This window comes from Gilbertella persicaria, assembly GCF_025201335.1.
Source record: "Gilbertella persicaria strain CBS 190.32 chromosome Unknown B0P05scaffold_64, whole genome shotgun sequence".
Lineage (NCBI taxonomy): Eukaryota > Fungi > Mucoromycota > Mucoromycetes > Mucorales > Choanephoraceae > Gilbertella > Gilbertella persicaria.
Window position 1 is genome coordinate 1 of NW_026252025.1, and position 25,604 is coordinate 25,604.

The following is a 25,604-nucleotide window of genomic DNA, read 5'->3' on the forward strand; positions in this document are numbered from 1 at the left end:
TATGCCAAGATTATGGTAAGAAGAAGGTGTCTTTGGTCGCTGGTCTGTTGGTCATGAAGACTTGATAAAAGTTTTTCAACAAAGAAAGAAGACGTGTTGTTGAGCTGGTGAGGAACAAGAAGATGCTAAGAGAAAGTCAATACTTGCTGCTTTCATTTATCTTGGAAGTGCCAGTTGCTGTTGAAGGATTCTGCCTTGAAGCTAAAAACTTCAAAAAAATAAGAAAAGCGCTCACTCCTGCCACAAAGAAGAAGCAATTCGAGCATGAAATTCTAGTCATGTTCATTGACTTGAAGACACAATGGGAGCTGGAGCAAGAAGAAAAAGAAGAAAAAGAAGAAAAAGAAGTGGAAGATGATGACGATGATGACGATGATGACGATGATGACGATGATGACGATTATGACGATTATGATAATGATGAAGAAGAAAAAGATGTGCAGTACTTGCAGTACCAGATGTCGCGGTATGCAAAGAAATCGAAGAAGGAAGAAGAAGATGCCTTGGTACGAGTTGTTCAAGAAATACTTGACAATTTCGAAAACTGGAGGACTGAGTGTAGAACTGAAGAAGACTTCATTGACCAAGCATTGTATCCGTTTCTGAGAAACATACTCTTGCGTGACAAGAATGTCTCATCCACACGGTCCTATGGAAAAATACCATATGGTCATCCCAATTCAGACAGCAGCAGCAGCAGCAAAGCTAAACCCGATTTTTCGTCTTTCTGCCTATCAACGATAATTCTTTTGGGTTGCTTTGCGTGGAGGTCAAGAAGCCTGGCACCAAGTCAAGTCAAATTTTGAGTGATCGCTCTAAGCTGGCTCTAGAGTGCAAACGATCTATTGATCATCAGGTGTCTCTTGGTGTCCGTACACCTAAGTGCTTTGCGTTGTTTGTTGATGGTGAAATGTGTTTTTCTTTTGTGTGTGAGTTGACCTCACATGGAATCTACACTTTTGTGGAACTTGATGTGTTTTCGCTCCCTCGCGGAAAAATGGATCTGGGCTCTTTGCCTGACACCGTCCTCTCTTTCTGTTGGCTTAAAGAGCTAATAAATGAACAAATGTCTTGTATCTACAAGAGAAGAAAGACAAATTCTTTGCTTCTTTGACCAAGCTTGTAACGCCTACAGTTGCCCTGCCTCTGAAGAAAAGCAACCTTGAACAATAAGCCTGTTTTCTTTTTTTTTCTATTTGCTTCGTACATATAAACCCTGATAATGATTTTATTTGATTTAGCAGTATTTGGCCTTTGAAAATAATGAATGACAATCATATTCAGAGCTTATAAGAACACACTTTGAATAGGCTACTTCATAAAGAAAATAACTTGATTCACTAGCTGTATTTTAAGAAAGAAGCACAACCAAAACCTCATCTTACAAAAGTATTTACGCCAAGAACATATATATATATATATTGAATCAATACAAACGTATTTTATCTTTCATTACTTCAAAATTATGAAAGCGAGATGCTCTTTAATACGGATCTACAGTTCAACCCTGCAATTCTCTTTCTAGTAGATTCCAACTTAACAAAGCCATCGTGGTAATCTGAACATAATAAATGTCTTCTCTAGTACCTTTAGTAAAATCATTTAAGCTGCAATTTTTGTTTATAAAAAAGGAAGCACACCTAGGTCTGTCTCATATTGAAAACCTGTTTATTTCATAGACATGCTAGCTTTTACCCGAATTCATTTAAACATAGCAGTTTTGAATAATACAGAAGCATAAGTACATTAATGATTATCATGATATATATATAAGAAAAGAAGAAAAATGACTTGTTTATTTTTTAATGATGTGTAAGTAATTTCATTATTAGGAAGAGGCAATTATTTTAAGAAGAGGTTTGAAAAAGATTCACCAAATACAAAATAGAGCCAGAAATAGAAGAAAGTAAAGCCATAAAAGAGAGCCTTGATGAACCAGGAAACAAGTAACTAGAATGATGATTAAAAAAAAAGCTTTCAAGCATATATAACTTACCAAAAGACCAAAGCCATCATGCTACCCTCAATGTGCTGATTTTCATAGCCCACGCGGCTCTGCGTAGTTCAGAGCCGAATGAACCGGCCCAAACTGGCCCTGGTAGTTCAGGGCCGAATGGATGCCATCGCCGACAAGAAGAGGGCATTTGGAACATCACTGTACGGAAACAAGTGGTTCCCTATAAGAGAGTCAGTAAACGTGTCTTTTAGAATAATTATCTTACCTCCTTGATGGATGAGAAGAGGCTAGTAGATTTGCATACGAGGCCAAGAGAGTAGAAGAGTAAAGTAACAGAAAAAGAAGAAGAAGAAAAGGGAGGAAAGAGGACATAATCATACTGATATCATTGTTTATATTGAGAGAAACAGTCCAAGTATTCCTTTTATTTTTTAGACCTCTACTTTTTGTTCTTTAAAGAGGTATACTAGATAGCAATTTATTTCCTTGTTGTATTCAAATATGAGCAAAGAAAAGTTAATCTTCAAGAGGGCATTACGCGTTTTAAAGAGATAGACAATACGATGTGTATCACTGTTCAATTGCATAACACAAACAAAACAAACCATAAAAAGAAATCTTTTACTGCTTTCTAACCTAAGAAAAGCTTATATTTAATCAGTTGTGTTTGCCATTTGATAAATAAAAAGATGGCGATAGGAAAGCATGATGAATAATTATCACTTTTATTGCTAGCGCTATTTTATCAAGGCCTTCAAATGGGATTTTTTTTTAGCTTATTCAATCTCAGCAGACGTGAGTGGATTTAATCCATTAATTTTATTTAAGACTGTTTTTGCCAATAACTAAAGATGAATAGACAATGCGCAAGCACAAGATCTAGTCAACCACAAGCACTGACTGTAAAACAAGAAAAAGACAACTATTACTTACATTAAAGACACCAGACAAAACCTTCTTCAGTCCAAAAAAAGAAAAGAAAAACAAGAGAAACAAACACTAAGCTTGAGGAATACCTAGAGATCAAACCAACATTGAGCATGACAGTAAGACAAAAAGAAAAAAACCTAAAGCTTTGGCTAATCAACACCACAATGCTTGTAGAGTATACACAAGAGAGGGCTTTTTATAGCTTCTTTGGAAACGATAAAACACGAACTAAACGAACAGCATAAACGGAGAAAAGCACCTAATCTATCTGTAAATACAACACAAAGACAACAAAAAAGAAAAGTACAAGTTAGAAGGAGAGGGGAGACACTAGTAAAAAAAAAACACAGCACAAACATATTGTGGATCTAATCAGGGTGATCAAACCTAACCAAACCCTCTTCTTGCCTGCACAAGAGCTGATCAGACCCTTAAACAGAAACAAGAAGACTCAAAGAAGGAAACGCACACCATGAAGACCTGTTGAAGCCTTGAACAAACACCTTGGAAGGCCAAAGAGAACCAGAGCTAGGAAAACCAGTCTTGAAAGTCCAGTGATACTTGTACAAAAGACCTTGCAGATACCTAGAAAACCAATGTAAGTAGAGTAAACCTTCGCCATCTAGAAACTTACGGACTAAAATAGAGCATTATCAGAGAGAGACAGTTTTGAGGTATCGGTACGTTTTGATGGATAGTCTTGAAGACGCCTAGGGAACCAGCTTGAGTAGAACAGACCTTGTGATCGTGGAACTTGCTAACCACACCAAGCACAACCAAGCACAACCGAGCATAACCAAGGCAACCAAGCACAACCAAGCACAACCAAGCACAGCCAAGCATAACCAAGCGCAACCAAGAAGAGACGATCGAGAGCCAGCAGTAAACATAGACAGATAGCCTTGCAGATACCTACAGAATACGGTGAGTAGTGCAAACCTTGCTGTTTTGGAACTCACTGACCAAAGTAGAGCACAAGCGCAGAGGGAAAGTCTTGAATCAGCAGTACGCCTTGCTTGATCACCTTGTAGAAACCTAGAAAAGCCAACTTGAGTAGAACAACCTTTGTCATCTTGAAACTAACCGACCAAAAGAAGCACAGCCATACAGAGAGTGTAGGAGAGAGTCTTGAACCTACTGTTTGTCTTGATGGATGACCTTTTAGCCACCTAAGAAACCAGCTTGAGTGGAACAAACCTTGAGAGCTTGAAGCTCGCTAGCCTAAAGAAACACAGCCAGTGTACCTTGATGGATGCCTATGAGAAAAAAAATCGTAAGTAGGGTATGCATTCTCATTTGAAACTTATCTATGGAAGGAGAGTATAACCACAGAGAAACACCAGTGTACTGTGGATTTGATTAGGATGATCAAGCCTAACCAAACCCTCTTCTTGCCTGCACAAGAGCTGATCAGACTCTCAAACAGACAAGGCTGAAGAAAGCAGACGGCATTGCGAAGATCTGTTGAGTCTTCAATGGATACCTTGAAACGCTTGAAAGAACCAGAATCAAAGGGAGACAGTCTTGCACCAGTAACACACCATGATGACCAACCTTGGAGACGCCTTAGACACCACCATAAGTAGAGTATACCTAGGGATCTTGAGCTTGCTAACCATAACAGGGTAGAACCAGGGAGAGAGTCAGTCTTGGACCAGTAACAGACCTTGATGACCAGCCTTGCAAACACCTAAACAAAAGGACTTTAGTGTATTATACTTTTAACACCATTGGAAGATACTTACTAGATATCCACTGAGCCATGAGAGCCATTCTTGATTGACCTTGAGACTTGCTGAGTAACCTTGGAGACACCTGAGAGAAAGCCTTGTCGATAGAGAAAGACCAGTTTCAGCCTAGAAAGTGACACCATGCCTTCTTTTTCCCCTTTGTGTATACAAGTACCCCGAAGTACAAGTATTTGCAGTAGTTTGAACAAGCTTACCAGACTTGAACAAATGCATCTCTTTTCTGAACAAGAGCTAATCACTCTCTTGAACAGAGTATTAGGCAACGTTAAACCCAATCTTGAGACAAAAGATGGCTAGTCTTCTATCTTTGTATGTATGAATGCTACTGCGCATTCTTTTTTTCCCTTTGTGTATACAAGTACCCCGAAGTACAAGTATTTGCAGTAGTTTGAAGATGGCTAGTCTTCTATCTTTGTATGTATGAATGCTGCTGCGCATTCTTTTTTTCCCTTTGTATGTACAAGTACCCCGAAGTACAAGTATTTGCAGTAGTTTGAACAAGCTTACCAGACTTGAACAAATGCATCTCTTTTCTGAACAAGAGCTAATCACTCTCTTGAACAGAGTATTAGGCAACGGTAAACCCAATCTTGAGACAAAAGATGGCTAGTCTTCTATCTTTGTATGTATGAATGCTGCTGCGCATTCTTTTTTTCCCTTTGTATGTACAAGTACCCCGAAGTACAAGTATCTATGTATTGAGAATCAGTAAACCCAAAAACCTGATATCTGTATACATATTTGCTTCCTTTTGGGCTTAGTGTTTACCCTTTGTCTGCAGCCAGTTAGTACGTACGTGTATAAACAATCGCTAGGGACAATAGCTTTTGGTTACACAAGTCTTAGTATGACGTCATATCTAAACAGCGCCAAAAAAGCAAAACACTGAACAGACACAGCTACACGGCTGGAAGGTAGCACTCTTTTAGCTCCATAGGATAGCTAAACAAGAGTTTGAGTACCCTGAGCAATATGGTCTTTATTTTGACAACAATGTAAAAATAAAAGACAAGGGTTTGAAAAAGAAAAAATTTTTTCTGGAAATAAAAATACCATATTCGAAGTCAAGTGGCTTAGCCAATCAATCTGTTGCCTTGGACACTTTAAGAGATTGGCCACTTTAAGAGATGCATGAACAAATGGCCTTTGTGTTATTTTCTTATCAGATGCATTATAAAGTTGCTTGTTGTACACCAAATGATAGCAAGAAACTTAGGGTTATGCATGCATAAGTAAGCAGATTGAGCCTTCTAACAGGTATAAAGTTGCATATATGGATAGATAGAATCTATAAGAAAAATATAAAGGTGTTAAAAGTGATGAACAAATCTATCAAATTAAAAGCCTGACAAGTTCTATGAAAAAAGAAGAAGAAAAAAGACGTCTTTTGCTTTGACTCTATGTTTATTCAAAAGATTGGATGTACTCTGTTTTTCTCTTTTGTACAAATGCAAAGACCAATTAATTGTAATTGGACCGTTTCATCTCTTCAGAGTAAATGCGTGAACATCCAGGTCCACTAAAGTAGTTCCCAACTTCAGATCTTTTAGATATAGTATAGTTTTTTTTTTTTTTTCAGTGGTAGGTGCTTTCACTGTTTCATTTGGAATGAGGAAGTTACTTAATTTCGAGAGCTGTGGTGACTGATGTTAGCGACATATCATCTGATTTGATGTTCTTCTTTTGTTTTTCCAAAGAATAATTCTTACATTACGCTTCCCCTTGAGTTGCATTTGGATAGCCCCGTTATGAAGCCTAATTTGACTTTTGCTTTACTATCAATCGTCGAGAAGGGGCCAAGGATTATTTGAACAGCTTTGGGCTAGTTTGTATCTTGCTCTGATTTTCAAGTTCTTTGATGTGCTTGTTAGTGCCACAGGACAAAGATAGAGATTGCAGTAACTTGTAGAAATATAGAACAGTAAATATAACAGAGCAATAGACAGCAAGTTATATGTAATGAGCACCAGATTTTAAGTCGTCCGACTATGTAATTTGTATAAATAAAAGAGATACAAAGATACAATATAATATAACGTACAATAATCAAATGTAATGCAAGATCAAAGTACCCAGTTAGACGAATGATATAATAATAGTCTAGTTTAAAGTAAAAGATAATACAAGTAAAGTACGATTGTAAGTTTAAGATGAAATTATGGATGTCTTTATTTAAATTGAATTGTTCTAGTATTTGTATCTATTCTAAGGTGGTCATGTTGGACTTGCAAAAGTGCAATTATAACAGCCCAAATATAATAAATTCATGAATCACTGTAAAAGTGATACGATCATATTAGGCTATGCTGACTAAATGTAAAATGAGCAATATGTGATAAAGTCTAATGTGATATAAAGTAATAATTGGGACTCAAAGTAAGTATTCTGTGACACAAGTAACTGTCAGAATTTAGAGTTGAATAATAAGGAATTCAAATTTGAGTAGAAAGATATGTGTAGAAAAATAGAGTATGAAATGGTAGGTTCTCTCAGCAGATATCAACCTTTTGTCCCCCTTTTTTTTTTTTTTTTTTTTTTGGAAAGTAGCATTATTTTTTTGGTTGATTGTTCCTGAAACCCCCTTTCTTCCTTATATCTTTCAAAGCCGCGCATCGCAGAATAAATTACGAGTGATATCAACAATAATGAGCCAGAAAGATTGCTCACTGCAGCAGACGCGCTTGCACTTTTCAAAAGACTGCAAATCGAAGAGCAAACCAGGAAAGATGAAGAAAGACATGGTTCAAAATTACCATTGTAAATATCAGAATATTCGGATAGCACGACAACATATGAGTTCAAAGAAGAGTTTATTAGACTTAAAAGATAGGTCGCCAAATACAAGAACGACAACTGGAACAAGTAATATCAAATCAACAAGGAACTTATTGTTGAACTTAAGAAGTGGAAGACAGATACTTGCCAAGTTATCACCACCATCTATAGGTACTCAGAAAATAGCAGAATAAATGTAATTTAGCATCCATCCTAACAAAGAGCTTATTGCTTACCGACCATCAATCCAAGGTTTTTTTTTTTTTAAATCCCTGGGACAGTTGCTTACTTTTCCCTGAAAATAGACCCTGAAAAATTCATCGCTTTTTCTTTTGTTTACTACAAAACTCATATACTGTATTGTATATTGCCTATGTCTGATCTTGGCCTAGCCTTGGTATCAATGCGTAGTAGAACAATTGTCTTTTGCTGAAGATTTGTGAGTGTGATGGTTTGGTTATTGCACAAGTTGACCTTGATATACTGAATGACCACGTCAATATCCCATGTTTTCAATTAATGGTCTGCTGGTACAGGTATTGGTTGATATCGTAAGCGTATGCATGATGCACGGATCAACGGACATACTTTTTGTGCTCAAGGTAAAAAAAAAAAGGAAGAAAAAAAAAGACAATAGCTAGTTCATCTTTAGGCACCAGTAATCAGTACTTTCAGTTTGTGTGTAAAATAGCTTTCTTTCTTTTTCTTTCTTTCTTTTTTTTTTTTAAACAGCTAAACTTTTCTTTGCTCTTTTGGTTATTGACATTTTCATATGAATAAGAAAGTTTGTTATTGTTTCAGGATGATCTTCTCATGGAAAGAAAAAAAGGAAACTGGGAATGATTACAATTCAAAGTCCTCTATTACGAAATACATTCCGCATTGATTTATATGATAAGTAAACTTCCCTTATCTTCAAGGGCAAAGAATAATGAATTACTCAATAGAAATACAGAGGATAAGTACATAGCAAAAGAGAAAGAAAATAAGCAAAAGGGGATGCTTTTCTGTTTATAGAACTGACAAGTAGGGTGTTCATCGCATGTCTTATGCAACTAAATAAGTTTATATGTAACACAAGATTGGGCGTCCTCTCTATGAGATGATCCAAAGAAAAGGAAGGGCAAGGAAAGGAAAAGAAAAAAAATTACTTATGAAAAGGCACGCAGCACTGTTTTTTATTTCTTTATCTTTTCTTTCTGTTTCTTTACTTTCTCTACTCTGGTCTCTCTCTCTTTTGGTTCGTGCCTTAACTATTTCAGAACGCGTCTACTTTCTCTAAGGTTTTCTCTTTACTTGGTTTTCTATCCGCTTGCTCTATCTGCTTGTTCTCTCTCTTTGTCTCTCTACTTTGGTTACAAGTAGCTATGTATTGAGATATACTATTATCTGTAGTCTAACAATGCACTGTATAGTTGTTTCTTGTTCTCTCTTTCTGTGGTTCGTTTTCTGTAAGTACCTTATTTATTTCAAGAACGCGTTTACTGACATCTCTGTCTTTCTAGGATTTCTCTTTGGTTGGTTTTTGAGTCTTCTATTTCATTTGAGCGTCTGTGTTTTCTGTAGTCTAACAATGTAGTTTTTCGTGTTCTCTCTTTTGTAGATCGTTTTTGGTAAGTACTCCATCATTTCAAAAACGCGTTTGCTGACATCTCTGCTTTCTCTAGGTTTTTCTCTCTATTTGGTTGGTTCTGTCTACTGGTGTCTCTCTCTCCGTGGCTTTCAGTGTTCGATCCTGATCGTTGTTGGCCTGTTATAGCCGATGATTTACTTTCTTATCTTACTGCCCGAGAGTAAGATACGAGGTATATAGGCGTTGGTCTGCAGCGGGAAGAAGGGTAGTTGCTGGGAATTGCTGGGATCCTTCTTTAATGATCTGACATTCCCCAGTGTATCGCGGGCCTGGGAAGGTGTCAGTGAAGGAAGTGAGGGAGTACGAGTCAGTTGCCTTCTCGTGGCTACTCCTGTGAGTAACTTCTCTATGAAGTGAAACTAAAGACTGACACCATTCATTTTTTGAAATAAATACATATATAAAATAAAATATATATATATATATATATTGTATCATAACAAGTGTTGCCTTTTTTATTTTTTTGTGATCACTTTTTCCGATAATAATAGCAAGAATAATAATAACATACAGTCAGAAACATCCAAATGCTACAATTCTTAGACTAGAGACTCATGCTCCTGCTATAAGATTATTTTGTGTAAACCAATAGACACTGTAAATCAAGTAGACAGAGCTTTATATAAAAACAGACTTTTTATGCAAAATGATCAATTGACTACAAAAAGGCATAAATACATTCGCAAAGAAGACGAGATAGACAGTGCTTGCTTATTTGTAGATCAAGAATCCACAATCATTCATAAGAAATAATGACCAACTGCTGTTTGTATACATTTGCTTCTTGGTTGTTGTAAACTGATCAAACTGTTATGATTCAGAAATATCATTATATCTTTTTTTGGAGCATAAAGAAATGTCAGAGTTTTTTTTTCTTTTTTGAGAATATGAAATAAAAACAAGGCCAATCTACTTAGGAGCTAACAGCTGTTGCTTATACACGAAACGGAATACAAAAAAAAAAAAATAATAAGCAACAAAGGCTGCAGTAAATGTACGCCGATGTACAAGAGAGAGAAAAAAACGAGCCGTAGAACTATGAGCCAAATTCATTCATTAACACTTTAACATTTTTCTATAAGCAAACATTCTCTTTCTTTGATCTAGGCGGATCAAGTGTGCTCTCCATAGTATATTCTATTCAAAGAAATAATTCAATATCACTTTGATTACTTGCTTAACAAAGTCTCCAGGACGAGAAATGCTTCAACAACATAAATGATAACAATCCATACAAATCCTGTTTTTTTTCATAGACATATAAAGGTAGCATAGAGCCTGTTTATGCTCATATAAATGCTTTAAATGGCCGAAAATCACTCTGATCCAAAGGGTACTACTCACGAAGATTATCGAGCTGACAGCTACTTGGAGCTTCTTATTGACGCTACAAGACAAAAAATGAAGCTGCCAACAAGCATAGACACTCAAAATGTGTGCCAAAGGCTCTAGTTCGCAATGAATGTACTTGTTTGCTAACTATACCATAGAGTTGAGGAGATATAGATGAAAAAACCCTGTAAACATTTTTGCCTGTTTACTCATTACTTTAGCAGCAAGTTTATCGTGTTCTTTATACAGAAAGGCTCAAAAAACAAAGTTCTGCAGCTTTTGTCACTACACCAAGGCCATAAAGCTGCGTCTTTATGCGGCGGGAGGAAGAACTGGAATCATTCTATTTCAATCTCCACATAAAATCATCCTGTATGTCCTATGTCTACTTGCTCCCTCATTCATATTATAGAGTACCTATATTCTTACTTTTATATGCTTTGATAGCACTCAGATAGCACTCAGATAGCACTCAGATAGCTCAAGATGTCTTTTGAAAGTTCATCTCCAATACATTCTATATGATATTTAGAGCAAAAACGCTCAAAGCACAGCTAAGAAAGTCGACTTAATTTGAGCACTGTCTTCAGATCTGCATTCAAAGCTTGTTGCACACTGTAATTGGTTGAAAAGAGATTCATTTTAGTATATATCAAATATCAAATGAGCTCTTTTTTTTTGCGCCATTTGTTACGCATGACATAGAAGAGAAAGGTATGCTACGATAATTGGTAGTCTTGAGATCGAAAAGGCAGCTTACGACACGATGAACAATGAATGGCATGTAAAAAGGAGATCAGGTATTTTAAATTCCGCTCTTCTTTTCTTTTTCTTACGTACAAATTGTTGCTCTCTATTCTGCAGATCGCTTTTTTTTTCTCTTTATTAGTACTTGTAATGACTGTCTGATCAAGTTGGTAGAAAGAATAAGAATAAGAACAAGAAGACGGAAACTCTAGCCACTAGACTTCAAGTACACAAACTCGAAGCGTGGTGTTATAGTGTGTTAAAGACAGTGTGACAAGATCTAATCAAAGATGAGTCCTGATGGTAAAGCAAGAAAGCCCACTACTGCTTACAACAAGAGATACAGAGACTAAAACGAGAGGGTTGTATTGGTGCAAATCAGGAGCCACTACCCAAAAAAAAAGAGAAGAAGAAGCTTTGATATTCACAACACAGCCATATAGTGGATCTGAGCAAGCTGATGAGGTTATCGAGCAGAAATCAGAATACCAGTAGAGTGAGGATTGTTGATTATTTACAGAGAGTTTCTAAGCTTTGGTCTCCGAGTACACAAGTGCTAGTATAGGGATAGGTAAGTGTGTCTTGTGTTCGAGTGGAGGCTGTTGCAACCTTTATCCAAATACTTGCTAGTAGCTGAAGCGTGTGTGTGTATGTGCGTGTGTGTATGTGCGTGTGTGTATGTGTGTATGTGTGTGTGTATAGGACAACTTGAGGGAAAGTACCCTTTGACAGCTCTAAGTACGAAAGCATGTTCCAGGCCAAAACAAAACAATGCAGCGATATACATATATATGTTTTTTAACAAGTTTTGAAATTTAGGTAAAATTTTTATTTAAACAAGCATTTTTGAAAAGAACTTCTTTTTCCTGTTTTTGCTTTGTTTTTTTTTCAAGTGGCCATCTCTTCATCCTCTGCTTGTACTTGTTCAGCTTGTGTTTGCTCTGCTTCAGCTTGTGTTTGTTCACTTTCCTCTTCCAGCTCCTTTTCAATTTCAATGGCTTTGCCTTCGGCCTGCCGGATAGCCTCCAATTCAATATCGCTCAGAATGCTGGTTCCTGTGGTCAATCTCTTCTTCAGCTTCTTGGCCAGTTCATTGGCCAAATCAATCTCATGGTTTCTTTTGCGATCTACGTTAGCCTTGATATCCTCGGTATCAAACTGGACCTGCTCATAGTTTTCATTTGGATCTAGGGGTAGGTAAAATGCAGATAAATATTAAAGGACGCATTGCACACACAATCCATGCATGGCGCCGCCACATCCTCCCATTGCCCCCAACATTACTTACTGAGTTCCAGAAACAACTTCTTATGTTCCTCCTTGATGATGTCAAACTGAGCTCCTGCATCCACTTTTTCATTGTCATACCAGTTGTCAAGGCAATACTTGTAAAGGACAAGTTTTGCAAACTTGTTGACTTCCTTGGCAGCTTCATGCGTACCATGGCTATCCTTTAAAGTGCGCAAATCGGTAATCGTACGTGCGACAGCAGCTCCACCAGCAGAAGTAAAATACGAACGCATAGTACAGTTTCCTTAAAAAAAAAACGAATGTCAGCCACCGCCAGATCACACCACACAGCCCTCCATAGCCCTTATATGCACTGACAATGAATGCAACGCAAACACACACACACACAGAAACAAAGAAATGAAAAAACTACTTACCACCCAGAGTACAGTGCTCGTTGGGCCCCAAATGAGAAAGGCAGTACAGAGCCAGGTAAGGACACTAGCATTGAATCTTGCAATAGTCGTTTCCCTCCTTTACTTTAATGCGGATACCCACCCGGTTGAACCGGTAAGCAACAACGATAGGCGCAGAAACACAATCGGCTTTGATGATGGCGTACATAGAGTGAGGTGAGTGATGTTGAATAATGAGAGGAAAAAAAAAGGCAGGGAAACACAGCCCTTTTTATACTGTTCTGATCCATCTATCTGTTGATAGATTTGTTTGTCCTTTAGCTGCGGCTTCCTATTCCCCCAACGCACGTACACATACGTACACCTACATTGCATGCAATGTCTATTTCTTTATCCTTCATTTCATTCTCTCCTTGATTTCGTGTTCGTTGTCGTGTGAGACCCAGAAGACTCATTGTTGTGAACATATATGAATTCATATCCATAGATTAATAAATGATGATCATGGCAAAAGACCAGTTGTAAAATTGTTCTATTTGAAACTTGGAGAGACAATCTTTTTGATATTGGAAAAACACCTTATTAAAATCAAGCTTGTCATCTCCAATAACAAGGCTATCCTCGACAGGTTCGGGAATCATCCAATCCATGATGCTCATCTCATCCAACAATCTTTTCACACCTCCAATTTCCGGTGAGCCATTGCTACTGCTGAAAGTACCATCAACCTGAATTTTTTAAAAAATCAATCACCCTTATAAGACTACATACAAATTTCTTTTTTCTTTCAACAGCTCGAAAGAGCTTTTCGTATACGCACCATTGAACATCGTCATATAACTTAGACGGTAGGGGACAACTCTTTACTTCTATATACATATCACTGTAGAGTTTTACAAGGTTAGCTTTAAAGCTTCGAATGCTATCACCATCAACAACAGTTTCAATCTCATTACGAAAATCCATGATAAAAAGAATTAAATAGGGAATTTTAGTAACTTGGATAAAATAGCGAAGATGAGCGTTGAAGTCAGCCATCAAGAAAAAATAAAAATAAATGAACTTCTTTACTCTTTTTATTCACCTTCACTGTACGACTCCCCTTAACTGGCATACGTGTGCAAAACGCGATTGTTTGGAACTACAGTGTTGATTTTCATATAGCTCGCAAGGCCGTGTCACTTTTTTTACGCCAACGTAACCTTTCATTTAGTTTCTTCTCATGTCAAACAATGTTTGTTCGTCATATCAAAAGCATCCGCACTACCCGAACATTTACTAAGAAATTTTATATTTCTTTCACTAACAAAACATATCTACCAACACAGGATCGTCCTTCAACTTTTTTGTGGAAACCGAAGCGACATTAGCAAAAGGATACTGAAATAAGTGATTAGATTTGGATTTTGACAAAGCTTGTTTATCCTCTATTACATTTATTATTTTCCTCATAGAAACAACATCCCACATTACGATCACAGAGAACCCATATACTGCAACAGCTTTTGTTATATCTTGTTGGAAAATTCAGCTCATCATAAATTCTCTCTTTGTCACTAACGAGAAATAAATTAGGTTATTTTAGAAACAAGAAAACAGCTTTGAGTAACGTCTATTTCGGTATTTATGTCTTTTAATAATGGATGTTAAAAAGATTGTTAAAAAAACAAAAAAAGAAAGGACGATCATGCTGGAAAAAATAGTTAAACGTCTCGCGACTACATTTCCTGACCAACAAGACGGCAACAATATTGTAAAACAAATTCAATGTTGTGTGAATCTGTACAACTTGCACTTCCTGACGCAAAGTATGATGAAACTCGATCATTATTCATCTCGAAACAAGATCATCAATCATAGTATGTATCGCCCTTATCACTTACAAACATCCTCTTAACTTTTCAATAGTCCCATATTCGAAGCCATTAAAAAAAAACACTTTTCACAGGTGCCAAAACTTTTTTCTCTCTTTCAACAAGGTTCAGCCTTGCGGCTTTCGTAATGTTGGACATAAGATTACCTAGACAATTTGTAAAAGTAAGTCTATACACATCGCATTTTATTCCTATACTTAAACCTACACAAGGGCTGGTACAAAAACCGAACAGAAGCAGCAACTCTTGCATTTTTTTTCTGCTCAAGATCAAAGACAGGCTCAAAACAAGTCAGCAACTGTATTACCATATTTAACTGATAGATTGAACAACAGCCTAGACTTCTTATCTGAATAAACAAAAACCAACTTTTTGAAGCAAATTTTCTTTTCTTTGTTATAGCTTCAAGATCCGAGTCAGTTATTAACGCAACAGTGTTCATCTGTAGCATTTTTTCTTTTAGCAATAAAGCTATTTCTGCCGTTGAGTTTCTTTTTGCTTGCATTTCTCGGTCCCTACGATTTTTTATTTCTTCAGTAGAAAACTTGACATCTTCAATTGGAATATTTGGATCTGAATAAATAGTACAAGTGTCAGTTTTTTTAGAACCATATATAACGGACACAAGCTTACAAATATCCTTGTGCAATTCCTTATATTCGAGCTTCAAGTCATCCAAGCTCTTCTTCGAACCAGTGAATTCTTTGTCATCATAAAATTTATCAATCACATGCTTAAGGAGAACAAATTTGTGAACTCTAACATTTTCTTCTGGGGGAGAAACCGATGTGTTATTGTAAATGAGTTTTGTCAATGTCATCTTTTTGGTCATTGCGGCAGCACCATTATTGTTCAACCAAGCATGCACATAAAACGTTCCTTATGAAAAAAAATCAATACGCTTCCCATTCAAAAAAATATAACAATAAATACCTTCGATAACCATTTGGTGATTGAAATCTTCCGTCAAATGTTTTAGCAAATGTAGACCAACTGTCGGATTGAAAGTAGTAACAGTGTACTTGCCACCGTCATCTTTCACCTTCATCTCCACGAACATTCTACCGAAATAATCAACATCAACTTCGGGACGATCATTCAAAAGGGCACAAGTGAGAGTTACAAGAAGCCTTTGAGTAAAAAGATAACAAAAAAGACCTAGAAAAAACGAACTGCGCTTTTTAAGCATTACAAAGAATAGAAAATTTGGCTCACGACAACATTCCAGTTTCTATATCAGGTCAAAGACCGATTTAAAGCCTACTCTTGTTATGACAATATTTCAACGTTGTCTTGTTATGACAATATTTCAACGTTGCACCATCGACAACAACAACTACTACATGTGGTCAAAGACCATTATTCAATATCCAACCAGAATACAACAAAACGTCAGTAAACGAGAATTAGATGTCGGCCGTCTGACGGAGATGAGAGTAACGACATATATGAATAATAATATCTATTAATGCTTGCATTATTCGACTCTACGTCTTGTTCTTGTTCTTGTTCTTCGACTTCTTCTGGGAGGACCAACAGTGGGTACTTCTGTACGACTTTCTAAGCTTTCTGATTCAACACGGGAACCTTGTGGTGTCAAGAGGACAAGTCTTCCTAAACGGGATGCTACAGAAGCAGATACCGTTTCAATACAAACCATGAAAGTGTGGCCTATCGATCCTTTAGAATCTCAATATTTGAGGCTAGAGGTGCCAAAAAAATTACCACAGGGATAACTGGCTTGTGGCAGCCAGGCTGCCAGTGTAGTTTATATGTATGAATGAATGTTTGATTTATGTGTTTTTTTTTTCTTTTTTGATACGGAATAAATAAATGTTTAATGGTTGCGCCGTGAATTCAGCAGCAGTAGAGGCTCATTTTCATGTGGATTAGTTTAGTGAGAAATTTTTCGTTTTTTATTATGGTTAATTAAAGTTTTAATGATTGGGTAAGGGACAGTAGCGGAGGAATCGGAATTGGGAGAGGCGGAATTAGAGGGCATGCAGAAGGAATGGAATATTTGAGCGATTTGATAGAGTTGAGGGAGCATGGTGTTGAAGGAATGGAAGGTGTTGGCGGTCAAAGGAACTGTTAAGGAATGTAAATGAAGAGCATAAGTTAAGTCGGAATTTAAGGAGTGGTGAAGGTAGAAATGAAGGCGGTCGTGGTATGAGGTGAAGGTCATAGTATAGGGGGATTTGGCGTATTTCAGTGCCACCTTGCCCAAACTCATGCACTTGTGAAAGTCGCACTTTACATCATCAGCACTTGCAGATGCAGGCTTCAGTTCACCAAACATGTTGGTGCCATCATAGACACCTGCCGACGTATAGACATCTACACGATAGTCGGGTCGGCAGTGCAAGATGGAGTGCTCACTTTCAAAGGCCGTTTTGTTCGAGCAGTGTGACACGATGGAAGAGGAGGATTTAGTGAGGCCGCGGATCAAAGGATGGATGAAGGAGGTCTGGAGTTGCATTTCGGACATATCATGAAGGGTAAAAGGGACAATTTCGGAAACGAGTGTGACAAAGGAAAGGAGAATGGGTTCAAGGATAGGATCAGTGGAGGTTTCGGCAAGGTTAATGAGTGTGCGGGAGAAAAGGAGAGCATTGTTGTTGGCGGTATAAGCAGTGAAAGCGGATTTGATTTGGTTGAGGACATCGGTAGAAAGGGAGGGCAAAGAGGAAAACAAAGGAGCGGTAAGGGAAGCATAAACAGAGGCAGAGGTGGGCTTGTCAACAAATTCTAAAGGAGTGGATTGGGACAGGATGACAATATTTGATAAAGACAAAAGCTGCTGGTCGGTAAATGAGTGGTTTTTAACACACTCCAAGCTCCTTTTTCGGTATTCAACAAAATGGCTCTTGATATCCACACCAGCGATTAGAGCTCCATTCCTGATATCATTCAGAGAGTATTGATGGATATCCTTGATTTTGGAGTCAAGGACATAAACACCAGGAGAAGTCTTCTTTGACCTAGAAGTCACTTGTACGATGGTGGTACTTTGGTTAATGGAAGTTTCTTCCTATACGAAAATTGTTATCCTTTTAATATGTATTTAGGGCATGTCGAAAACTTACTTTTGGAGACTCTCGGACTTTGAGTAAAGCACTCCATACATGCCTATCAACCTTATTGTATTTTGATACATTGCCTTGGATGTTGTGCTTCAGCCAGAGCTCGTCATAGCAGTCCAAGGCGCACTTCTTCAACGTTTTTTCGCACTTGAACTGTCGTATTAATTCGTGTTTGTATTCGATCAAAAAGGTCAGCAAGTAAGGCTTCTTTTCAGTTAGAATAAATTGTTCTAATTCTGTTGAAGAAAACAAATGAGCAAAGAAATGTATTGCACAGTCACTAATTTACCGGGTTTCATTTTTAGCTTTAAAAGAGTTATAGTAAGAAGAAAAGCATTTAAAACTTCTTGTTCTAGCATCTATTTATTCTAGGACACCCCGCAGGATCTGTTGTGTAAACAATCAGTCGGGCAGTAGGTTCAAAACGGCTACTGTTAGTAACTAGAATATTGATTCTCACATCGCTGCCCGCATGCCCCATTTTAGATGCCATCACCTTCATGTTCATTCTTTCTCTTAATCTGACATTGCACATCGTCAGTTTAACTCCACTTTTCGTACTCTCTGTTTGACTTTGTCATTTTTTTAGGATAACAACAGTTTGTTTACCCCTTAAACAAACAGGTTTTCCAGCCAATAGCACAAATAGCGTCTAGATGAAACAGTCAACAAAAATACGCCCATCTCATCTATATTACCATAGCAACAAACAAAACGACTATCGACAACAAGTGTACAGTCAGTGGACGAACGATGAATAAATGGATGGATGAACAAATGGATGAACGATGAATAAATAGATCGATGAATAAATGGATGGACAGACAAAAATCAGACTAAAACACCGAGACGATTCAACCCACCCAGTGGATGAGTGAGTGGATGGATACATATACGAATGAATCAAGCACTAGTGTCACTCGTTACCCTTCTCAATTCTTTTATTTCCTGTATCAAATAAACCTATGCTTCTGTTCTACATGTTATCATACAATTTCTCAGTTTTGTTTGCTTTTTAGGATAATAACAAAATATTTTACACAGACTTTTTAGCCAATAACTCGTCACCATTTCACACAACACAGGATGCAGCACAACAGATGGATGGGAATGAACACATGAAAGTAATGGAGGGAGTTCCTTTTCTACTACTCTTCATTTCTTAAGCTTCATACCTTTGCACTAATTGAATCTTTTACACAACTAAGATTTTTTGGAATCAAAATTAAATAACCAGCTCTAAGTGTACCAAAACAAGCAGCTAACAAAAAGTCGCAATAACAAAAGTTGTTTTTTTCAACAAGGCGCTTCTAATGGTGTAAAAATTGCCATGCTTTTACCTATTAAAATAATGTGTTGCACCTAGAAAATGCTAATTCACTTATCACTCTCTAGCGTACAACTTTTATATGTCTTTTGCAAAACTAACACTTTGAACATATTCTCTACTGCTAGACGATTATTTCGTACTAAAATATAACATAGTAAAATGTTACTTTATTGCCGACAAATAAACATTTTGTGAAAATTACAAAAATCCATGGAGTACTTATAAGCGATCGCCTCTCGACAATGCGCAATAAGCTGCACAAGCTGGGCGCTGCTTCTGGTCGTCTTTTAGATATTCATTATTCGGCAAGAGGAGTTGTTGCCGTATTCATCCATGTTGGATATTATAACGAGTTTACAAATCTCTTGGAAAAATGGAAGATTGCACCACTCCTGGATTTCAATCCTTTGGACCATCATCACCTTCGTGACCCCAAACTTCTTGAAACTTTAACCAGTGACGAGGAGCGCACAACAAAGTTGAGGGAAATCCATCAGCAACGTTTGATCCGTGCTTTGGAATACATGCGTGTACATGTTCGCAGGCCAGTGGCCCGTGATTTTGTATATAGCGGCTGGCTTACTGCGGGTATGGCTCAGTCAGCTTTTACAGATGGCACATTCCGTATAACATCCTTCCTGAACAAGGAATCTGACGCTGACGACCTAATGCAAGATCAACCTGGTGACACACCAGACAGTGATCAATAAAATGAATACTACTGATCCAAACACCTCTATGCACCCACCTACAAATTATGACTCCAATTGCGCCCCTATCTATGATCCAACTTTCATTCCTTTAACCTTCACTATATGGAATTCTACTGGCCTCCCTCGTTCAGCAATATCTGCAGTTACCAACACGTTACAGTCAAGCTCACTCTTGTTTATTACTGAAACATGGCTATTGCCCTCACTCCAATACCATACACACTGGCAGCAATATCATACATATGCAGTACCTGTTTCGTCTACTTACCGTGGTCAAATGGGTATAACTTTACTAGTCAATCCTGATTGTCCATTTTCGGTGGCCCATCTCCCATCAACGTCACTCTATAGCCTTTCCTGTCAAGTCTCTCATTTTCTTATCCATTGTCTTTACCTACCACCCTCTCTATCGGATGAAGAATGTATCCAGGTATTGAACGACTTACCTCTGTCAAGCAACTCCTCCCAAACAAACACTATCTTTTGCGGAGACTTTAACGCGAGACATCGACAAATACTTGGTGATTCCTTGACGAGCCCAAGAGGTCACCGTGTGTTTGACTGGGCCAATAACTTGGGTCTCACCTGCTGGAATGAGCAATTGGCTAAAGGTGTGCCTACATACTATACACAACATAGAAACCAAATCAAGAAAAGTATCATCAATCTATTCTTTAGTTTGACTGATGAATTGATCAATCCACGAATGGAAGTCATTCAAAACTCCCATATGGGTTCTACTCATTTCCCTGTATCTCTTTCACTCTTGTGCGCTCAAACTCCTATTGGTCAACCCAATCACCCTAGACTCCTTTGGAAATTGGCTAAATTACAAGAACTCCCAGTTCGTCAGCTGTATCAGGATCTATTTGCTATTAAGGCTTCGCCGCTGCTTGCTGACCTTCGTGACTTAGTTAAGTATTCAATTGATTTATACAAAGGACGCATTGATAATTCTTTTACCTCTACTCAGGATTCATCATCTTCATTCTCTTTGGATATCGATGACCTGACCGTTAGACTCACAGCACTCATCCATTCCTGCTTAGACTAAGTGGTTGGTAGGCAGAAACCCCGCTTATCCTCCAATGCATGGTACTGGACAGACAATCTGCAATCATTGTTTGACGCTCGTGAGAATGCTCACCGTCAATGGAGACGTGCCACTCCCGGTAGCATTGGTAAAGCTTTACTCTGGAAAGAGTATCGTAGAATGTATCAGTCCTTTACAGTTGAACTTAAACGGCAACGTCGTCAGTCATGGAATCAATTTTGCGAAAAGCTAGCCAGCCATACTCGATCTATGATACGCCAATACCAATAGCGTCATCTTTCGAATATTTGGGCATTCCATTCAACACCAAGGCTCAAGTTAATGTCTCTCTTTTGATTCGTCAAAACGCAAGGTCTGCTCTCACAGCTATGCATGCTGGGTTCTCTTCTCTGGGATTCTTCAAGCAAATTCGTTTTTCTAAACTGACAGCTGCTCGCCTTTACAGTATCTTTATACGTCCAAAATTGGAATATGGTATTTGCCTTGGTCTTTACCGAAAATCTGATTTTGCAACTCTAGAACATGCACAAGATACTTGTTTGCGACTCTGCATCAATAGTCATTCAAAGGGAACAACCGGATCGTTCAAACTGATGACCAACCTTCCCTCTCTGGCCGAACGCAAAGAATACCTTGTCTTCAAGATGATGATTCGTTTTGAAACTCTTCCAGAAGACACACTGATAATGCAAATAACGACACACATTGATACATACCCCTTTGCTCGGCAAACGCAGATCTTTCTCTGGCCACAAGTATCAAACAAGAATCACATTTGGTTACACCTTAGCGATAGCTACAATACGCTCTCCAGCTGGGTTGAAGCTGATGGAAACGCCAAGAAGCAACTTTTGGGACTTCGTCAGCGCAATTTGAATGCTCTTCGTGCACAAACCAATGCCCCCGTCCTTCTCTCTGCCTGCAGGCCTTTTGTTGGCCAGATTGATCCTCCCTTGCTGCTACCTATGTCGATTTATGACCGCCAAAGAGTTCTCCGTTGGCGTCTTGGGTGGATTCCAAAGTACACCTCTACTTGCTCATGTGGCACATCACCTGTCAGTCGAAGACATGTACTCGGTTGCCTACGCGCCGCTGAACGCTTGAGATTACCAGCTGATATACAGCCTAATCTAATTGATTATGTCCTGAATCAGTTACCTAGAATATCACGCTCTCCAAGCCTACAAGCTCAAAGACTCGACCGCTACACACGATGGTCAAATTGGTGGCCAACAATCTCTCAACTGCTTCTTGAAATTGAAACTATTGATCTTCCTGACAAGACTTTTTCAAGTGAAGAAAAAGATACCTCTGGTATGACTTTTCTCCTTTGGCTGATTCCCTCGCTTTACCCAGTACAAATAGACAACCAATTCTCTCCTACATACTGTGTTGTTCATACTTTTATTATGCGCTTCTCTTTTCTTTCTATGTTTTCCTTTTTATCTCTTCTCTCTCCTTACTTGTATACGATATAGCACATCATCGTCTATGCTTCCTGACCTTTTTTCTATATTTTTCACTATATAGTTCTTTTGTACCATTCTGCTTTGAACTGATGGTTAGACATTTACCCCATAGGGCCTAGTCTTCAAAACCTTACAAATAAAATATAAACTTTTACCGAGTACTTATAAGGCCAAAATGACCAAAATGACCAAAAAAAAATTCGTTATTTTTTTTTTTTTTTTTTTTTTTTTTTTTGCTCTAAAATGATTCAGGAGCATAATAAAAGTAATTACTAACATACTTGTAGCATATACTGGCTTTGTTTGAGTGGATCATCTATTGAAAATGATAGGCATTCCATTTTTTTGATAGTGTGAATACTATATAGTGGGGGTCTGAGGGGCTTTGTGCGTACGCGCACCATCTTTTTGGGAACTCAATTGAACTGGTTTAGGTCCTCGTCCTAGTTCCTGGAAACAAATACTCACAGTGTTTGGCTAAAGTACCAGTTTCTTTTTTATCTTTTTATTCAATAAAGTATATACACTAGTATTTAAAATAATTGATAACGCGTCTTTTCTTTTTCTTTTTTCTCTGTCCTTCACTTGTTGTATGCTACAAAAAAAAACATGCTTATTGACTATCATTAAATCAGCAGCCCTAAATTCTGTAGCTAATCATTGCTGCAATGTTACTTATTGATCATAAGCAAGTATTTGCCACAAAAAGAAATAAGGATCCTCTTTTTTTTTTTTTTGACTTAGAGGCTGTCTGTGTATAACTCTTTTTAATTGTGCACTAATAGCTCTATTGAAGGGTTGTATGTAAAAGCAAGATCAAAAGAGAGAAACTGTTGAATCTCGGCTCTAGAATGACAGGCATTTGTAACAGATGTCCTCTAAGCAATGGCTTAGGTATTTACAAGTAGAAGTTATCATAACCTTGGAAGCTCTTGAGTCCAAAGAGAGCATCTTTGGACATGATAAGCATCAAATGTCTTGTAGGAGAAGGGCTGGATATTTCAAACACCAACATTTTCTTCTCTTTTTCTGCTTGTCCTGGGTAGTAAAAGTCATTAATTTGGTTAAAAGTGTCAGAGTTTATAAGGAATAATCAAGAGACGCATTGAGTAAAGCTATATAGCTTAGTATGGCGCATTTAATGGTGTAAAAAGTGCAATAAAGTTGCCATGAAAAAGATGAGAAAAAGATGGAAAATGTATTCTCGCTTTTGGACGATAGCATACACTTTTTATATACGTATTGCAAAATTAATACTTTTACGGTACTTTATAGCACTATGGAGGCATTTCTCGCTATGTATTGTTATAGTAAAAGTCTTACGTATCTCTGACAAACGACGGCTTTACTACCCCTCGACCACTTTTTCGACTGAAAGCCAATTTTGTATTCAATTTCTGACCCAAACATTTTTGTGTGTACGATATAGTCAAATCTATGGAATTTGGCGTTTTCTCGAAAACAAATGTCATTATTTTTGTCTACTTTGGTAAAAGCAATTGTTGGAATTAGCTAACTAGAGCTGGTGCATTTCTTTTGATTTCAGAGAATTTCCTTTTTCATTAAACAAAGTTATTTTTAATTGTAAATGATTTCTTACTCCAAGATTCCTGTTGCATTACGTTTGTCAACGGTTGATGAATTCACTCAAACTAGTATGTAGATGAAGAGAAATATCTTTAGCTCATAGCTTTAGAGGATAAAGTAAATGCAGATTGCAACATCGTCAACATCGTCAACATCGTTATTAACACACACAAAAAAAAGTTTGGATATGAGAAAACTGTATTTTTTTTTACGATAAAACATTGGGATAATCCTGACTGATAATTTTTTCATTAATTACTAATTTGTCATATAAACGGTGCTAATGGTGATTAGGTATCATTTTTTGCTCTGTGGTATATATTCTTCAAGCTATGGGTGTTTGAGTACTCATTGAACAGACCTTTTTTCTTTCCATCTTCCCAACAGGCAGACCAATTCATTCGACCTTTGTTATTCTGCTTCCAAGCATCGATGAATGCAATCAAATCTTTGTATTTGGAATTTATAGAACTAGAAGCGCCGTCAAAGTCTTTAGGAAGCTCCATTGGTGTTGTTGCTTCTGGAGGTGTATTGTTTAATTCTTGCTTCATTGCGTCGTACTTCAAGACTTGCGTTATAGTGCCGTCCTGCTTCTGCGTATTGATGCGCTCGGCTGGGGTTGTCGAAAACGGTCGTCATTATTTTCTCAAATTGATTTTGTGTTGCTTGACAAATCGTTTGTAACGCTTCGACTTTATCATTCTCTGTTTTTCTGTCATTTTTGACCATTTCCATTGTGACAAAGTACAGTTTTGTATTAGTTGGGTCGTCCCATCGGTCAATAATGATTATGTTTTGCTGGCCAGAACTCAAGAAATGGACAAAGACAACCAAAGGATCCAATTTCTTGGTATCGTGATTGTCAATAAAAGGATCGATACTCTGTTTGGTCAGCATGAAGCAACTAGTTGCGAAGTGGCAGCAAGGTGTTTCTAAGAGGTTAGACTTGTTTTGGACAGATTTGAAGAGGTCTCTCAGAGTTTTGGGCTTTGTTTTTGAGGTACAGACGATGAATAAAATTGATAAAATGTGGAAACGCTTGTACACATTCAGGCAGTACTGGATGGCTCGACACATAAACTCGCGTGTCACTGTGTGCTGTATTTCTGCTACTACAGGAGGTAAGTCTACAAGATCTGATGAATGAGATATATAAAGAGCTTCACACTCTGTGCCATCGATAAACATATTGTCGCCAGCCTTATAAGTGCCTGAAGGAACTCTCAGAAGCGAATTAGTGATCAGATCAATAATAAACTGATCCTGGGCTACTATTCTGCTAATTTGATCTGTATCTGGTATGTAACCGCGTGGTAACCTGTATTGTATTAACTCTTCTGGTACTATATAAAAAAAGGCATTGTTAAAAAGTTTCAACTTGTGGATTTCTATATAACCTTACTCGTTCTCATGGCACTTTGGTCTTCAAAAAAAAGAAAAGGTAAATACTGTTGAAATGTGATGTAAGTGGTTTTTCTTTTTGAAAGAGAGAAAAGAATATTATTTCTTTTTTAGAAAACACTTTTTACTAATAGTTTAGTCTTCCCGCTTATATAGAACCATAGATATTGTATCCTTTTATATGCTTTTATAGCTTTTTGCAATATATCATGGTATATATACACATCCATCAAAGACGATTACTCTTTTTTACTTGTATCGTTTATTTTGGTTTTTAGACTCGAAGGAAATGTAGTGTCTGCTTTGTACTTGTTTATGTCAC

General features: G+C 37.5%; 10 protein-coding genes across 10 annotated transcripts; 4 read left to right on the forward strand and 6 right to left on the reverse strand.

Annotated features, from left to right (window-relative positions):
* Window positions 1–353: 353 nt before the first annotated feature.
* Window positions 354–1,114, forward strand: B0P05DRAFT_562202 (uncharacterized protein; the record flags this gene model as incomplete). The annotated part of the gene is made up of 3 exons (XM_051580571.1): window positions 354–400; window positions 459–721; window positions 796–1,114. Exons 2-3 carry the CDS (start codon window positions 459–461, stop codon window positions 1,112–1,114), a joined length of 582 nt encoding a protein of 193 aa, XP_051430020.1. The 5' UTR covers window positions 354–400.
* A 2,142-nt stretch (window positions 1,115–3,256) lies between these two features.
* B0P05DRAFT_641546 (uncharacterized protein) lies at window positions 3,257–4,282 on the reverse strand. Its single transcript, XM_051583777.1, has 3 exons — window positions 3,847–4,282; window positions 3,522–3,788; window positions 3,257–3,472 (listed from the first exon to the last, which is right to left on the reverse strand). The coding sequence occupies exons 1-3, from the start codon at window positions 3,957–3,959 to the stop codon at window positions 3,319–3,321; spliced, it is 534 nt and encodes a 177-aa protein (XP_051430021.1). The 5' UTR covers window positions 3,960–4,282; the 3' UTR covers window positions 3,257–3,318.
* Window positions 4,283–8,697: 4,415 nt separating this feature from the next.
* On the forward strand, window positions 8,698–9,235 carry B0P05DRAFT_562214 (uncharacterized protein). The gene is made up of 3 exons (XM_051580572.1): window positions 8,698–8,717; window positions 8,816–8,962; window positions 9,017–9,235. Exons 2-3 carry the CDS (start codon window positions 8,816–8,818, stop codon window positions 9,170–9,172), a joined length of 303 nt encoding a protein of 100 aa, XP_051430022.1. The 5' UTR covers window positions 8,698–8,717; the 3' UTR covers window positions 9,173–9,235.
* A 2,778-nt stretch (window positions 9,236–12,013) lies between these two features.
* B0P05DRAFT_575598 (uncharacterized protein) lies at window positions 12,014–12,648 on the reverse strand (the record flags this gene model as incomplete). The annotated part of the gene is made up of 2 exons (XM_051581654.1): window positions 12,014–12,312; window positions 12,414–12,648. 2 exons carry the CDS (start codon window positions 12,646–12,648, stop codon window positions 12,014–12,016), a joined length of 534 nt encoding a protein of 177 aa, XP_051430023.1.
* Window positions 12,649–12,796: 148 nt separating this feature from the next.
* Window positions 12,797–13,375, reverse strand: B0P05DRAFT_311751 (uncharacterized protein). Its single transcript, XM_051573503.1, has 2 exons — window positions 13,134–13,375; window positions 12,797–13,065 (listed from the first exon to the last, which is right to left on the reverse strand). The coding sequence occupies exons 1-2, from the start codon at window positions 13,254–13,256 to the stop codon at window positions 12,892–12,894; spliced, it is 297 nt and encodes a 98-aa protein (XP_051430024.1). The 5' UTR covers window positions 13,257–13,375; the 3' UTR covers window positions 12,797–12,891.
* Window positions 13,376–14,791: 1,416 nt separating this feature from the next.
* Window positions 14,792–15,705, reverse strand: B0P05DRAFT_575599 (uncharacterized protein; the record flags this gene model as incomplete). Its single annotated transcript, XM_051581655.1, has 4 exons — window positions 14,792–14,814; window positions 14,853–15,218; window positions 15,279–15,524; window positions 15,579–15,705. 4 exons carry the CDS (start codon window positions 15,703–15,705, stop codon window positions 14,792–14,794), a joined length of 762 nt encoding a protein of 253 aa, XP_051430025.1.
* An 834-nt stretch (window positions 15,706–16,539) lies between these two features.
* B0P05DRAFT_575600 (uncharacterized protein) lies at window positions 16,540–18,027 on the reverse strand (the record flags this gene model as incomplete). Its single annotated transcript, XM_051581656.1, has 3 exons — window positions 16,540–17,676; window positions 17,732–17,964; window positions 18,018–18,027. 3 exons carry the CDS (start codon window positions 18,025–18,027, stop codon window positions 16,540–16,542), a joined length of 1,380 nt encoding a protein of 459 aa, XP_051430026.1.
* Window positions 18,028–19,285: 1,258 nt separating this feature from the next.
* B0P05DRAFT_443795 (uncharacterized protein) lies at window positions 19,286–19,624 on the forward strand (the record flags this gene model as incomplete). Its single annotated transcript, XM_051573780.1, has 1 exon — window positions 19,286–19,624. A coding segment is annotated over one exon (339 nt), but the record flags the coding sequence as incomplete, so codon positions are not given.
* Window positions 19,625–19,796: 172 nt separating this feature from the next.
* B0P05DRAFT_591798 (uncharacterized protein) lies at window positions 19,797–22,775 on the forward strand (the record flags this gene model as incomplete). The annotated part of the gene is made up of 4 exons (XM_051582939.1): window positions 19,797–20,786; window positions 20,841–21,024; window positions 21,096–22,139; window positions 22,729–22,775. 4 exons carry the CDS (start codon window positions 19,797–19,799, stop codon window positions 22,773–22,775), a joined length of 2,265 nt encoding a protein of 754 aa, XP_051430028.1.
* A 1,371-nt stretch (window positions 22,776–24,146) lies between these two features.
* Window positions 24,147–25,364, reverse strand: B0P05DRAFT_562245 (uncharacterized protein). The gene is made up of 2 exons (XM_051580573.1): window positions 25,284–25,364; window positions 24,147–25,224 (listed from the first exon to the last, which is right to left on the reverse strand). Exons 1-2 carry the CDS (start codon window positions 25,291–25,293, stop codon window positions 24,374–24,376), a joined length of 861 nt encoding a protein of 286 aa, XP_051430029.1. The 5' UTR covers window positions 25,294–25,364; the 3' UTR covers window positions 24,147–24,373.
* Window positions 25,365–25,604: the final 240 nt, after the last annotated feature.

Bases quoted from the DNA above. Each gene is read 5' to 3' on its own strand.
- B0P05DRAFT_562214 (XM_051580572.1), top strand. From the start codon at position 8,816: ATGCACTGTATAGTTGTTTCTTGTTCTCTCTTTCTGTGGTTCGTTTTC. The intron at 8,963-9,016 runs GTCTGTGTTTTC...TCTCTTTTGTAG, and splicing joins GTCTTCTATTTCATTTGAGC to ATCGTTTTTGGTAAGTACTC.
- B0P05DRAFT_641546 (XM_051583777.1), bottom strand. From the start codon at position 3,959: ATGACAAAGGTTGTTCTACTCAAGTTGGCTTTTCTAGGTTTCTACAAG. The intron at 3,789-3,846 runs GTGAGTTCCAAA...GGTATCTGCAAG, and splicing joins CTTGTGCTCTACTTTGGTCA to GCTATCTGTCTATGTTTACT. The intron at 3,473-3,521 runs GTAAGTTTCTAG...TTGGTTTTCTAG, and splicing joins ATAATGCTCTATTTTAGTCC to GTATCTGCAAGGTCTTTTGT.
- B0P05DRAFT_311751 (XM_051573503.1), bottom strand. From the start codon at position 13,256: ATGGATATGAATTCATATATGTTCACAACAATGAGTCTTCTGGGTCTC. The intron at 13,066-13,133 runs GTACGTATGTGT...ATCTATCAACAG, and splicing joins ACATTGCATGCAATGTAGGT to ATAGATGGATCAGAACAGTA.